This window comes from Muntiacus reevesi, chromosome 2 (assembly GCF_963930625.1).
Source record: "Muntiacus reevesi chromosome 2, mMunRee1.1, whole genome shotgun sequence".
In the NCBI taxonomy this organism is placed as follows: Eukaryota; Metazoa; Chordata; class Mammalia; order Artiodactyla; family Cervidae; genus Muntiacus; species Muntiacus reevesi.
Genome location: NC_089250.1, coordinates 177,737,169 through 177,753,134, shown reverse-complemented (window position 1 = coordinate 177,753,134; position 15,966 = coordinate 177,737,169). Strand labels below are relative to the sequence as shown.

The following is a 15,966-nucleotide window of genomic DNA, read 5'->3' as shown; positions in this document are numbered from 1 at the left end:
GGAAGTGCGGTCTTCCGGCGGCAGCTGTCTCTGGGCGGGCCGAGGGAGGCTCCCGAGGCTGGGGGGCCGGGCCGGGATGGCGGCAGCGGCGGCCGGGGCCGGAGCAGGAGCGGCCCAAGAGAAGCAGTTCCCGCCGGCGCTGCTGAGCTTCTTCATCTACAACCCGCGCTTCGGGCCGCGCGAGGGAGAGGTAAGTGGAGCGGGGCCGCGCGCGGGCGTCCGTGGGCGGCAGAGGGCCCGGGTAGAGGGGCTGCCGGATGGGGTCCGGCCCGGGCAGCCGCGGGGCGCGCCTGGGGTCGTCGCTTGTCAACTCCCTTATCGATTGGCCGTTACCGGACTGTTTTGTGCTGGGTGTGCGGCAGGGCCCAGACAACGCGGGCAGGGTCTGGTTGCAGGTCCCAGATCAGTGCCCGTGTATTGAGTGAAGGTTCGTCGGGTTAATCACACAGCTGGGAGTCTCTCTTCTCTTGACATCAACCCTGGATGATTAAAGTTGAGCTTTTGTCTTTGTTGCTGGAAGTCCCCCGCCTAGAAGCGTAGAACAAGAGTGGGAGACGGTAGTCCTGTAATGCAGGGTTGGCGGATCTTCGGAAAGTTTTTTTTTCCGAATTAATAAGTTAAGTCGGATGGGAGCGGATGGTTTTGTTTTGATTTTTTTTGTTGTTGTTTTGATTTTTTATCTTTACTTTTTTAAGGTGGGGACAGTAACTTCCTCAAAGGATGTCCGGCGCCAAGTTTTGTTGGCAGGAAATCACGGTCCTTTTAAAGGCTGCCAGTCCAAATGCTTGTGAACCTGCTGGGTTTAATTTGTGGGGAGGTGTGTGTCTGTGCATGTGCACACACACTTATTTCTTACAAGCGTTGATGTATTACAAATTAGCTTGGAGAAAGAAATCCAAAGATGGAGTTTTCAGCATCGTTGTCTAATGTTAGTTCAGATGGCATACGACTTACCAAATACCACAATTGCCTTTCATGCAGGTGGGCATCTGTTACCCCGTGAAGAGAAGATAATCATTGTTTTTCTAAAAGGGGCCTTTGTTTTGTCTTGCCAGCTAGCCGCATATGGCATGAGAGGTTGACACTAAGTAGACAGAAAAAAATGCTTTATGTCAATGTTGTGATTCTCTCTCTTCATACTTTAGGAGGAAAATAAAATTTTGTTCTATTATCCAAATGAAGTAGAAAAGAATGAAAAAATTAGAAACGTTGGATTATGTGAAGCTATTGTACAGTTTACAAGGTAATGCCTTTCAATGTGCTTTTGCAGAGCTCAGTGAATTCTTAAAACTTCCAGTGGGGGATTGTTGCTAACATATTCTTTTACCCTTTTTAGGACCTTTAGTCCATCAAAACCTGCAAAATCTTTACATACACAGAAGAACAGACAGTTCTTCAACGAACCAGAAGAAAATTTCTGGATGGTCATGGTATTTACATATACAGTACACTTTTCTGAATTTGTATTATACAGTTATGGGTGATCTTTACTGTTAGGAATTCAGGGAAGTCATTCAATTAGGTCATTGCATCAGAGGAGAGTTATAGTACAGTCAGTAGCAATTTAAAAATCAAACTCCTCCTCCAACTAATAAAAAAAAATAAAAAAAATTAAAAAAAAAAAATCAAACTCCTATTTGGTGTATTTGTTATTGGGGGCTCCTTTAAGAAGTTTTGGTGTTGGGATGTGTTCAAGTTTATTTAAGTTAGGGGAAAATTTAAAAACACATATAATTGATTCCTTATGTAATTTCAGTTTATCAAAATTTGTAGGTTGTTCGGAATCCTATCATTGAAAAGCAAAGTAAAGATGGAAAACCAGTTGTTGAATACCAAGAGGAGGAGTTGCTGGTAATGGGTCATTTTTTATTTCATATTTTTAGGAAAAGAATTGTCAATATCTTGAGTGACTGACTTGTTCATAAGATTTAACTTATGTCACTTTTGCAGAAGTTCCTCAAGGTTAGCACAGGGGAATGTTGTGCTTGTTTCCATTAGCACAATCTTATAAAAATGTATATGTGCCATCTCTTGCCTCTGCCTTCCTCTATTCATCTGTGTTTAAAGCCCTCCTAAAAATTAGACTTGTTTGCTCAGTCATGTCCAACTCTTTGCAACTCCATGGACTGTAGCCCGCCAGGCTCTTTGTCCGTGGGATTTTCCAGCCAAGAATTACTGGAGAGAATTGCCGAACTAGGCTTCAGTTCAATTCACTTCCTCAGTCATGTCTGACTCTTTGCGACCCCGTCCATGGACTGCAGCACACCAGGCTTCCCTGTCCATCACCAACTCCCAGAGCTTGCTCAAACTCATGTCCATCAAGTCAGTGATGGCTATCCAACCATCTCATCCTCTGTCATCCCCTTCTCCTCCTGCCCTCAATCTTTCCCAGCATCAGGGTCTTTTCCAGTTCTTCACATCACGTGCCCAAAGTATTGGAGTTTCAGTTTCAGCATCAGTCCTTCCAATGAATATTCAGGACTGATCTCCTTTAGGATGGACTGGTTGGATCTCCTTGCAGTCCAAGGGACTCTCAAGAGTCTTCTTCAACACCACGGTTCAGAAGTACCAATTCTTTGGCTCTCAGCTTTCTTTGTGGTTCAACTCGCACGTCCTCACATGACTACTGGAAAAACCATAGCTTTGACTAGACAGACTTTTGTCGGCAAAGTAATGTCTCTGCTTTTTAATATGCTCTTTAAGTTGATAGTTTCAGCACACAACTATCATAGGGCCATGTGTATGAACATTATATTGCTTTACCAAGAGTCACTATACCTTTACTGTGCAATTGATTATTTTTTGTCTTCCCTCGAATGGGGTCTGTGCTGTGTTTCTGTGCTGTTTGCAGGACAAGGTTTATAGTTCGGTGCTCCAGCAATGCTACAGCATGTACAAGGTAAGCACGGCATGTCTTCTAGGTTGAGAGTCTAGCCAATTACCCCAGTTTATTTTAATCATTTAAAATAATTCTTAACTCTTTACATGACTGTAAGGTGACTATGTTTGTTATGGGGAGGAAATAATGGGGCCTGTGAAGCAGTATTGAGGTTTGTGCCTGCACCGATTCATGCAATACAGAGCCCTTTTCTCTTCCCCGACTTGTCCTAAGAGTGTATCTACATCAGTGAATGATAGAATCCATGTTCTTAAGGAAAGCAGATAGTGCAGAGATTTGTATGATTTAAGAAGTCTAGCAATATTATTTATATAAAGTGAAACTTAGATGTGAGTTCAGATTTTTTAAAAATGCCCAGAACAATTGGGCGATTTTACAAAAATTACAGTATCCCTTAACAGTGTTTTGATGTTTTGTGACTTATAAATCAGACGTTCTAATGTAAATATTTTCTATATTCAAAAAGAATTGCAGGGTGAGATAAGCAGAATTAATGTAAAAGAAAAAGAAGAACTTGTTATATTGGGAAATTGAAGAACAAAAATTTTTTTTTCTTTATCTTTTACACCATTAGCTTTTTAATGGTACATTTCTGAGAGCCATGGAAGATGGAGGTGTCAAGCTCCTAAAAGAAAGATTAGAGAAATTCTTCCATCGAGTGAGTATTTGGAATTTTCTTTGTAATCTTGGTAGTTACCAAACTGTTAGAGAAATACAGACAAGTTTGCTTCTCACATACAAACAAACCTAAAAATTGGAGTTGGTGTGGAGACTCAGGCATAGTGGGACAGAATCAGACCAGTGAGAAAACAGGTTAGATTTGGATTTTTTTTTTTTTTCAGCTTTAACCTTTATTTTTTATTTATTTTGCCACATGGCAAATGGGACCTTAGATACCCGACCAGGGATCAGACCCATGCCCCCTGCATTGGAGACCCAGAGTCAAACTCTGGATCGCGAGGGAAGTCCCTAGGTTTGCATTCAAATCAGAGCTTCCTGCCCGTTGTGCATAGCTCCTTAAAGCACCTTGGAGATCTCTTCTGACTTCATCCTTGACCCACCTGTGTCTATCAGTGTGGGCTTACTCCAAAGCAAAGCAAGCTGCTTTGGGGTGGATTGGTTAATTAGCAAAATCGCACATTCTCATGGATCAATTGTGTTCATTGGATCAGGTGTCATCTGTACTGACTTATGGTGAAGTTTGCGACTATGGCACAGATTTTTTTCCCTTAGTGGTCATGAGTGTGATCTTTTCCCCCCTGCATTGTTCTCCTCCTCCTTCAGTGTCAATTTTGCATATTTTACCCTGAAAAAAGTGAAAGTGTTAGTCACTCAGTCATGTCCAACTCTTTGTAACCGCACAGACTGTAGCCCACCAGGTTCCTTTGTCCATGGAATTCTCCAGGCAAGAATACTGGAGTGGGTAGCCATTCCCTTCTCCAGGGATCTTCCCAACCCAGGGATTGAACCCCAGTCTCCTGCATTGCAGGCAGATTCTTTACCGTCTGAGCCACGAGGGAAGTATCCCTGGTCAAATTCAGTTTATCTTAGAGGAATGAGTCTTAATTGATCTTTCTCCCTATACTACTTTAATGTCTGTTTTTGAATTATTTTGTTTTTATGAATTACTTTTCTTATTTGTTTCTTCACTTTAATGACTGTAATTATTGACTCTGACTGTCCCCTGGTTCCTGTTCTCATCTTTATTCCTGTCCTGTCCATCATCACTGACTGCATGGCCTTCCAGTGTGATTTTAGTATAAAATGGTCCATAATACCATGTGCAGAGGTCAGTCTAATCTGAATAGCACTAATAAGGAATTAAGCACCTCACAGAGAGAAAACTCAAAGCTGAAAGAACACTAATCACATTTGAACTTAATTTTTTGAAATTGGTACTGATTCTGTATCCAGTTCCCTGTGTTTCACCTCCATGTTGGTCTTGCAGGTGTGCTGTTTGCTAGCATGTAATTGTACCACAAATTAAGGCCTTTTGTTTTCAGTTGCCAGAGTACTAGCTTCTATGTGCTATTAGTAAGTTTTATGCCTTATTTTTTTTCCTGCAGTATTTGCAAACGTTACATTTGCAGTCCTGCGATCTACTTGACATATTTGGTGGGATCAGCTTCTTCCCATTGGATAAAATGACTTATTTGAAAATCCAGTCCTTTATTAACAGAGTGGAAGAAAGCCTGAGTATAGTCAAGTACACTGCCTTTCTCTATAATGATCAACTCATCTGGTAGGTACTCCCTCCTTTAGGATCATAAAAATAGCAGTGATTCGATTGATAGGTTGTCAAACTGGAAATACAGCCAGGGGTGGGGGTAGGGTGGGGAGGGAAGCGTCTTTTTAGATATTGTCAAAATAAGGCAGTGATTGTTTAAACCAAAATTAGGGTAATTTTGTTTAAAATTACCAAGCAGGGGAGTTTAAAATTGGTTCCGTGAAAGATGGAGAAAATGTTCGGTTTAAGAATCCTATTTTTATTTTTGTATTTTTCCAAAAACATCTTCAAAGAACCAGCATAGTAAATGTGATTTTCATAGTTTCTTTTAAAGAAGCTAGTATTAAAAGACATCCAAGAAGTTAAAAGTGCTATAAACCAGGAAATTAACCCGCTGTCTTCAGGTTTATTTGGGTCTTGTCTCATAGGGACAAAAACATAATTTCTTGGATGAAAATGTTGTTACTCAAGAAGCAAAGATAAACTGTTACTAGATGTTCTCAATGACCAAAGACTAAACCCGGGAAGAGCTGTGTGAATGTGCCGGAGCCCTGGGGCGGGGCCCAAGCCGAGTGGGGGGGTTGAGCTATTTGCTGCCGAGAGGGGTCTGCCCTGGGTGAGCCGCTGAGGTTCCTGGGGGCGGGGCCAGCTGAAGGCCTTCCCACTCAGATGCATTCCGTTTTTGGGTTTGTGTTTCAGGCACATAGTTTGTGCTTGGTGACCCAGGACAGGCTTCTAACATAACCTACAACTTACCTGGGAAAGAAGAGAGGGCCTCGCGAGCCTCGGGGGTGTCACGCAGAGGCTTGGTTTCTATCAAGTTGAGATTTCAATTTAATAGGCAAAAAAAAAACAACCCAGATAGAGACTCACTGTTTACATCCTTACCTGAAAAACTGATTTTGGATCAAGTCCAAGGACTCCTGCTGGTTTCTCTGCACTATTCCACATGCCACTTATTCTTGTCTCCTTTCAGAGTGGATGGTTTCCCCAAAAGTTTGTTTCTTTCTCTGCCTGCTTTTTGCCTACACTGAAATTGAGAGAATTAAAACCCACATACATTTCTGAGACATAACAGGACCAAGTTCCCTGTCCACAGCGTACAGTGTATTCAGGATGGTGGGTGAAAGCGTGACCACGTAACCCAGAAATCTGGTACCTGGAGCAGAGTGGCTATCAGCTGCTGATGCTCCCCGGATAATCCCACGTAAAGAATGAAAGATGGTTTTTAATCATAGAACAATGGGAAGACAGAAGACCAGTTCCAGGCTTTTAACACAGTACTTTTCTGATGTTGCAGGAGTGGATTAGAACAAGACGACATGAGAATTTTATACAAATACCTCACCACATCTCTGTTTCCAAGGCATATCGAACCTGAGGTATGATGGGGTACTAATCTCTAGAGAGACAGATGGATAAATAGATCCATAGACACACACACACACACACAGATTTGGGGAGTGGAGGAACATGGTCCGGGGGCAGTTCTAATCCATAGTTTACACTATTGGTGTGATGTTCAGTGATGGAGTTGACTGTCAGTATCCACAGGGAAGTGCTCCCAGGATCCCTGCAGATACCCACACCCACATGTGCTCAAGTTCCTTGTATAAAATGGCTTAAAAAAAAACAAACAAAAAGAAAGAAACTGGCTTAGTGTTTGCATGTAAGCTGCTCACGTGCACATCCTCCCCTATACTTTGAATGGGCTCTAGATTTTTATAATACTTGATACAAAAAAATAAGAAAAACCCGATACAATGTAAATATTACCTAAGTAGGTGTGGCATGGGGCAAATTCAAGTTTTGCTGTTAGAAACTTTCAAGCATTTCCTCCCTGACTATTTTCAACCTGCAGTTGGTGGAATCCGCTAATGTGGAATCCACAGATGTAGAAACCTCTTGTGTCACTTAAGCACGGAAAACCACGTATGTCAGCTTTTCTTCATTTTGTTCAATTGCAGTTGCAGAGGTGTAAAAGGGAAAATTGGATCTTTATGTTGGGTTCTGGGAGCTCTCAGAATGCCCGAGATCTTGGACAAAACAGTGGTCTTTGCACCTACAAACAGGAGATATAGTCCTGAGTGGATTTTATGCTGCCTGCCTGGCTTTTCCACTCTGGCACTGACTCTCCCACTTTTCTGCAGAGAACTGTAAATAATACCACAGTGCTTTCCCCAAAGCATCTGTTTTTAGCTTTAATTAGGTAAAGTATTCATAAGCCACGGAATTATCATTTTGACCCAAGGGTGCACGTGTGCATGCACGCGCGCACACACGTAAAGTAAAAAACACTTGCTCTGTTTTTTAAGACCATGACTTGAAATAACAGGAAAATACCTTTTAGATAAGAAATCTCAAGGTTTTCAGAAGGCCCCAGTCCTGCCCTGACTTCCCTTCTCACGTTGCTGGAGTACGTGCCGTACACCAGACACAGAATGCACACCCAGAAAACTTACATTATCTCGTGACATCCTGAGAGCTGGGGACCTCACCTCCATCTTACAGAGAGGAGACCCAGGCGTGAGGGGCTCCCATGGCTCACCCAGTGCCCCCCAGCTAGTAGGCGACAGAGCTAGGACTTGGTCTCTGGGTCCACTTGATGCTAAAACACCTGCTTTCAACCACACCCTCGGAAGGCCCCTCCAGGAGACTTTCCCGTGGAGGGACGGTGCTGTTGTATCGGCTGAAAACTCTCTTGCTACTTTATTAAACACCTGAAGAGCCAGACGTCTAAACCGGAAGCGTGCAGCGGGGCAGCGGGAACATGGACACGGAAGGCCTTGTCTCTCGGTGCAGGCTGCATCTACGAGAGTTCGCTGTGTGTTCTCACTCTCAGATATGACGGTGTTTTTCGGTCTTTCAAGTTGTACGCTAAAACCTTACATAGGCTTACATGTTCTTATATAGAAGAACATCAAAAAGTTTTAGAAGAATTAACTTTAGCTATCATGACTGTTAGATTTGGATTTTTTTTTTCCATATCCTACACGTATTGAAATAGTGTATCTTCAGCAGAAGAAACCAGGAATGTGATATTAATAAAAACCTACAAGGAGGCATAGCGTCATGACCAAAGGCAGGGACTTTGAGGTCAGACGGGTTTGGGTTTGCTACCCGGCCCCGCCACTCAGGAGCTGGGCGCATTGGTGAACTTCTTCAAACTTCAGTTTCTGCTTCTGGAAAATTGGGAGAGGGCATTCCCCACAGGGGTGAAACAAGATGAAATTAAGTAATTGACGTCATTGCCTAGCACTCGTCAGCCTTCGGTTATTGCTGTCAAGTCTGTATGTGGAACTTGGGGTACAGTGAAATTCTGGTTAAAACCAGTGAGTTCTTTCTGTACCTCTGTAATCCTCCCCCCCCCCCCCCCCCGCCTTTTTCTTTTGGTGGGGATGAATATGGGAAATTGGTACAGATACATGGCATGGAGTCAACCAGTAGATATGAATGCTGTTTCTCAAAGCCTTGAATATAGAAAATCTAAGAAGTCACTTGTCAATATTAAATCTGTTTACAGTTGGCGGGAAGGGATTCTCCAATAAGGGCAGAAATGCCAGGAAACCTCCAACACTATGGAAGGTAGGACTTCTGCCCTCTGATAGACAGTACTGTATTTTATTATCTTTTCTGGTAAAGATAAAATCACAAACACTGAATTACCTTTGTGCTGCTTTGCTGACAATAATCAGCAAAGGAAATCCTTTTGGTTGCAATGAATTAAAACTATTCTTTTTTTATTATCTGATGTGGTGTTTTTAAGTAGTGTCTAGCTTCCCAAAAAAGGGGGGGTGTGTGTTACCACCCTTTATAGGAATGCTCTGTTTATATATTCCTGCTTATATCTGCCTAATTGAATCAACTCACCTCTGTGCTTGCTTTTCAGATTTCTCACTGGCCCCTTGAACCTTAATGATCCAGAAGCAAAATGCAGATTCCCCAAAATTTTTGTAAATACAGACGACACTTACGAAGCGCTGCACTTAATTGTCTATAAGGTAACAGTCGTCTCACTCCAGGGTTACGGATTGATGCTAAAGTAGATCTTTCCGGCACAGCTTCCACCAGGTACAGCGGTCGGTGTGCAGGCCTCTCACGTGATCCTTGGAACTGTGTCCTCGCAAGTTCTGATCATTGTAGAACTGGGAGTGGGTGCTTTCTGGAGCAAGAGGTTTATTTTCAGTCCCCAGGGAACAGTCCGTGACTTGTGAGAGGGTCACTGTCTGAGGCCACGACTCACAAGTCCTGCAGGTGGACAAGTCAGGCCATCGAGGCCACTGTCACCTGTTGTTTGGTGCCTGCCCACCCTCCAGTGGGTTCTGCCTCCGCTCTGATTTTAAAGTTGTGGGCTTGCTAACTCCACAAGGATAGTCTGAGTTTCCGTCAGGATACTGTCTTGTCAGGATGTAAGTTTATGTTGTGTGGTCGCTAACTTGTCTCTGACTCTTGGCAACCCCATGGACTGCAGCCCGCCAGGCTCCTCTGTCCACGGGGTTTCCCAGGCAAGAATGCTGGAGCGGGTTGCCATTTCCTTCTCCAGGGGATCTTCCTGACCCAGGGATTGAACCCATGTCTCCTGCACTGCAGGCGGATTCTTTACCGCTGAGCCACCAGGGAAACCCCATGTTTATGTTAGGTTGGGTTTTTTTTTATTTGGCTATGTCGTGTCTTAGTTGCGGCACACAGGTCTTCGATCTTGTGACCAGGCGCAGGCTTCCAGCTGGCCTCTGTGGACAGTCGTGCAGATGGCACAGCGCCTGTTTCTCCCAGCAGTGACAGCTGACAGAGCGTAGGGCATGCTGCCTTCCAGGGAGGCTCACCCAAGCCTTGACGTTCAGAGACTGGATGCAGGCCCCACTGACCATCCTCATGGTTGACTATCTGTAGCTGACCTCCCAGAGACCTCCCAGAGGCCCGGCTGACCTGCGTGAACTCAGGGCCATGAGGGTTGCTGGTCTGTTCTCTTTCGTTTTGAAGTCTTCTTTTGTCTGGTTTTGGTATAAGGGTGATACCCTGTTTTTGAAGGCTTTCTGAAGGACAGGTGTGAATTCTTCAAATGTTTGGTCACAGTAAAGCCACCTACATCTGGACTTGTCTTTGGGGAGTGTTTAAATTATTAGTCTTTTTACTTATTATAGGTCTTTTCTGATTTTCTTTTCCTCTGAGTCAGTTTTAGTAGTTGTATCTTTTTAGGGATTTGTCCATTTTAGGTTGTCCAAGTTGCTGCTGTCCAGTTTCTTCATGATATTACATAGGCTAATATTAGTACATAGTATTAATAGATAATATTAGTACATAATACAAGTACATAGGCTTGTACTGTTGTCTTGTAAAGTCAGTAGTGCAGTCTCCCCTCTCATTCCTTCTAGTCATGGGCGTCTTTTCTCTCCTTGGTCTAGATGGGCCGTCTAAAGGTTTTTCAGTTTTGTTGATTTTTTCAGAGGATCATCTTTTGGTTTCATTTTTTTCCTCTGGCTTTTCTGTTTTCTGTCCCAGTTTATTTCCGCTCCAGTCATCATATCCTTCCTTCTGCTTGCTTTGTAGTTAGTTTGCACCTCTTTTTTCCAAGGTCTTAAGATGGAAGGTTGTTACTGATTTGAGGTCTTGCTTATTTTTTAATATATGTGTTCACAGCTGTAATAAAAGACTAAATTACTAAGTTTTAGTAGATTGTCTTTTATAAGCGTTCCTCCATCTGGTCTCTGCCCTTAGGAAAATTTCCCTCTGGAGATTTGACTGTTTTTTATATTCTTCTCCAATTACGAGGTTTCCCTGGGGAGAGAGATTATTAATATTGTAGATCAGGGCGGTGAATCGGGCAGGATAATCCATGAGTTGACGGTTGTTGAGAAGGTGATGGTCCTTGGGGTGCGTGTGTACCTTTCTATGTACATTTTTAATGTATTTGAAATTCTTCAACTTTTTAAATAGACTTTAAAAGGGCCATTTTTTTTTGTTTTGTTTTCTTTTCTTTAAATAAATCTCTAGGGTCAGGCACACAAATGTCCGATGGCAGACACAAGGGAGGCAAGCTGGATCGGGGTTTGGGACTCTGTGTCACAGAGTGGCCCACGTCCCAAGGAGACCAGGTGGTGGCCAGAGTGAGGACCAGTGGTTCCAGGTCGCTAGATGCCTGGGGGAGGCTGGAAGTTGGGATTTTGGTAGCAAACTAGTTGGCATCTGAGTCAAAATGACTTGAAACAAAAAGACCTATATTGGGTGGAACTGGCCTATAAGCCACCCAGTTTGCAGCCTCTTTATGGGCAAATAATAATTACCATTCAGGTACAGAATAGCATAAATGTCTTTAACTTTGACCACGTAAACATAAAGTTAAAGCTGAACAAGTCTGAGAAGGGGAGGTGGGGAGAGGTGCAGGGACACAGGGAGGTTCATGTCCTCATTAAAGAGTGGCTGTGACCGGGGGCGCGAGGCGTGAGCTGCATCCAGCGGAGGAGCTAGAGTGGCCGTAAACCGGGGGTGGGTGGGCGGGTGGGAGGTGGCTGCAGAGGAGCCGCATCTGTCACAGCCAGAGGTGATGGTGCTGTAGCCATGTCATCTAGAAGGATCACAGTGGCTGCTGGGGGAGCAGGCCTCAGAGGAGGAAGTCTTTTGCACTTTGATCACAAACCTGTATGTTCTTTTTTGGCTGCCTTGAGTTCTTGTTGTGGCATGCAGGCTTCTCTGGTTGCAGAGCACGGACTCTAGAGCATATGGGGTCATTTGCCCCCAGGCACGTGGAATCCTAGTCCCCTGACCAGGGATTGAACCTGTCCCCTGCATTGGAAGGCAGATTCATAACCACAGAACCACTAGGGAAGTCCCAGGCCTGCATGTTCTGTTTTGACCTTTCTTTTTTTTTCTTTTTTTTTTTTTTAAACACTATTATACGGCTTTGATAAATTTAAACATTTTTTGACTGTTTTATTTATGATCTGGCTTGCTATAAGTTCCCATTACTTACTCCTATCATAACTGCAGTATTTGCTATAATAAAAAAGCGAGACAGGTGACATTGACTTGCTGGGGTTTTTTTTTTGACTTGTATTAATGAAGATTATCAAACACAAATAGATTAGAATAATGAATACCCAGGTATGTATCACAGAGCTTAATTAATAATATGCTAATAATATCTCTCGTCTCTACACATTTTTTTTGTTAGAGCATTTTAAATCATCCTGTCATTCCCCTCATAAATAGTTCATTTTACATCTCTAACTACTACTAAGGGCATCTGTTTTAACATTAGCACCTGCCATTATCATGCCTGACCAAAATAAATAATACTTCCTTAATATCATCTAATATCCAGCCCCATCTGGAGTTCTTCAGTTGACTTAAGAAAGTCTTTATAAAGTTGATATGTTTAAAAAAAGATTCAAACAAGGCCACTGCATTTGGTTATTTTAGTCCTCTTTTTTTGTACCATTTCCTAATCTTGGTTTCTTTTCATCCTAGGCGATGAGCGCAGCTGTGTGCTTTATGATTGATGGTGGGTACACACATGTGTCTAAGCCTTGTCTCTTTACACTTTGCTCCCTTCCATTCCTGAATGATAAATATGTTGTCGTAGCAACACAGAGGCCGAATTAAGACCTGTTGTCTGTCGGGGGCCTCTGCCCTCGTCACTAGCTGTTTCTAACATCATTAAAGTTGTCTACGGCCATACCACCCTGAACGGGCCCGAACTCGTCTAATATCATTAAAGTCCCAGCTTGCTGCTTCTGTGCCTTCTTGCCCATGAAGCGATCACAGGGAGCACCCATCTCAAAGGAGCTTTAGAATTAAAAGAGGTAACATTTGTATGGACCAACGGTACCGGGCCCATGAGTGCTATTGTGGTGTTTGTTAAATAAGTATTTGACCTTCCTTTTACCGAGGCTAGCCAGTCAGTATACAACCCCGCAGGGCATGCTTCAGTCCACATTTACAGGGCGATGAGTCTTTGCCTCTGTTTCATCTTAAATATAACTAATTCTGAGCCCTCTGTGTCTCTTCTGTTTCAGAGGGCAGAGGGCTCTGATCATTTCATTGTTTTATTTTCCAGATCAGTAGTTGGCATATTGTTGCTCAGACAGTGAAATGAGAATTGAGCTCTTTAACCCCTGGCCCCCTGACACTGGTATTTCTTGAATTACTTGTAGCCTCCATTCAGCCCACACTGGATTTCTGCCGAAGACTGGACAGCGTTGTGGGGCCCCAGCTCACAGTGCTGGCATCTGACATCTGTGAGCAATTTAACATCAACAAGAGAGTATCTGGGTTTGTACTCTGCTTCCTGGTTGCTCTCAAGCATTTAACTGGCTTTGGGTGAATCAGGGTGGTTTTTACTTAGAACATGGATGGTGTTTCCTGAATCCAGATGACACACGTGCTGTTTGGCCCTGTCTGAAGGGCTTCCTGGGGAGCTGCTCCTGGGTTTTTCTGCCCCACGATGGTGGCTGGGTCTGGGTGTTAACACATCCCCCCTGCCCTCCCCGATGGCGGGGTGAACGTGTGGGGTCAGGCGTGCCAGCTTCACCCGTGTTCTTGGCCTTGCGCACCTCTCCCCATGTGACCTGCCCAGGCTGTGATGTCCATGCCAGCAGTGGTAATCAGCAGGGTTTTGCTTTGCACTGACAGAACACACTCTGCCTCTTGCGCAGAAGTGTTCCCAGTGAAGTTGGCTGTGACGTGAGTCAGTAGGGGTTTAATTTCTTTAGTCGGCAAATAACTGAATGACTACTATTTATAAAACACTGCACTTGAAGGAAAGTCATCACAGTTAAAATATTTTTGGTTTTTAAAACGCATATTTGAGCTCACTGGGAAATTCAGTCATGTTGAACACGTCACAGACATCCAAGAAGTTACTGCCGCAGGTTATGTCTTAACTGAGATTCTTGACTGAAGGCCTAGCCGTTGGAAACACCACCTGAGCCATTATACACGCAGGGTTTTGACACTGTGGCTGTATGGTTGGGGTAATGCTATGATATTTCAGAAACTATCTTTTCTGTGTAATTGTTCTCTCAGAATGTTACCATCTGAATAACATGTATTCACAGGTCTGAAAAAGAACCCCAGTTTAAGTTTATCTACTTCAACCACATGAATTTAGCAGAAAAAAGTACAATTCACATGAGGAAGACACCCAGCGTGTCACTCACATCTGTCCATCCGGATCTGATGAAGATTCTGGGTGACATCAATAGCGATTTCACAAGGTAATGCTCCCCACCTCTGCAGTTAGGTGTCTACTCTCTCATGAGCGTCAGCTCCAAAAACCAGACGGTCCCAGGCCCCTTCAGAGGGCCTGACCGCCTTCTTGGGCGAATGTCATCAAGCCCAGGAGTGGCCGGTCACTCACAGGGGACTCCCCGACCTTTTCAGGTCGCTCAGATCTCCTATTCCTTATTTCAGAATGTTTGTCACAGTCCAGCTGGACATACAAAATAACAACTGCATCTTGAAACTCCTGTCTTGCAGAGTGGACGAGGATGAAGAAATCATCGTGAAAGCCATGAGTGATTACTGGGTTGTTGGGAAGAAGTCTGACCAGAGGGAGCTGTATGTTATTTTGAATCAAAAAAATGCAAACCTGATTGAAGTCAATGGTAAATAGGGTTTGGTGTATGAGCAGAATTTTAATGCTACTGATACTTCACAACCTATCTTTTCAGTGTACTATGGAGCATGTACATAGAGCAAACATGACTGTTAAGATTCTTAAGCAGAGGTCCCTGTTGCTGAAAGGAAACCATCACTTGATCTCTTTTTTCAGTAACTTAGTTCCTTGAAACAGTATGTGAAAAACTTGCCTGTTTCTTGGGAAACTTGATACAGGCCAGAAGAAAATTATTTTCTCTAATGCTGAAGGAAAAAAAAAAATCCTGTGGCTTTATACACCATGTATAAAAATGTGCATTTTGGGAGATCCCTGGCGGCCTAGTGGTTGGGATTAATAGTTGATGCATTAGGAATGACAGTTAACACACGGCTCATTGAAAATGGGAATTGAGTTTAACGTCCAAAGAAGGATGCCACTGTGGAGCTCCTAGTCCTCAATTCAGGGCTGCTGCTAGAGTTTTTGTGTGCTTGTCAGATTCCTCAAGATTTTAGAAGTTGTACTCCAAACCCCCAACTCGTGGTTGTCTCAAGCACTTTGGGCTTGAGCTCTCTCAGGCCTAAAGAAGAGATGTTAAATAGTGTTAAAGTCTCCTGTGTGTCAGGCCTTTCTTTCTTTCTCTCGATTTAAGAACATATTAAGGCTTCTAAGATTTAAGGTCAAATTCGATGAAGACCTTTATTTATGTCCAACTTTTATTCCCAGAGAATTATCAGAATAAGGTACTGATACATATCCTATAACCTCTTAAGTGAGAATTTCTGTCCCTGTTTTGTGTTCTTTTTGCAGAAGAGGTCAAGAAGCTTTGTGCAACGCAATTCAATAACATATTCTTCCTGGACTGACTTGACAAGGGCTCTGTGAAATATCTTTAAAAAAAACAACTCGGCAGGCATGCTGTTTCCCACGGCTGGTTATCAGTCATATTATTGACTGGGTTAATGACAATAGTAAAGCAATACTTGCTCTGAAGAGTCAAATTTCTACTTAGTCTGATGATTCTTGAGGTTTTTAGATTTTAAATATTTATGTGGAATTAAAGGTAGTCGGCTACATCTCTGTCATTCCATTCTTTTGACATTATGTGAATATTTTACTGGAAAATAAGACTAATAAATTGTTAAAAAGTTTGTAAAAATCCTGGTCTTGCCTTGAGTCTCTGGTTGCTGGTTTCTAGACCAGGGAACTTTGAAGGGGAGGAAGAGGTGAGTCAGCCCGTTTGCTTGG

General features: G+C 43.2%; 1 protein-coding gene across 1 annotated transcript; it reads left to right on the top strand.

Annotated features, from left to right (window-relative positions):
* Window positions 1–2: 2 nt before the first annotated feature.
* CCZ1 (CCZ1 homolog, vacuolar protein trafficking and biogenesis associated) lies at window positions 3–15,877 on the top strand. Its single transcript, XM_065923794.1, has 15 exons — window positions 3–190; window positions 1,146–1,243; window positions 1,337–1,430; window positions 1,774–1,851; window positions 2,852–2,899; window positions 3,474–3,557; window positions 4,966–5,141; window positions 6,427–6,508; window positions 8,650–8,711; window positions 9,016–9,127; window positions 12,591–12,624; window positions 13,277–13,394; window positions 14,180–14,338; window positions 14,601–14,728; window positions 15,529–15,877. Exons 1-15 carry the CDS (start codon window positions 77–79, stop codon window positions 15,582–15,584), a joined length of 1,443 nt encoding a protein of 480 aa, XP_065779866.1. The 5' UTR covers window positions 3–76; the 3' UTR covers window positions 15,585–15,877.
* Window positions 15,878–15,966: the final 89 nt, after the last annotated feature.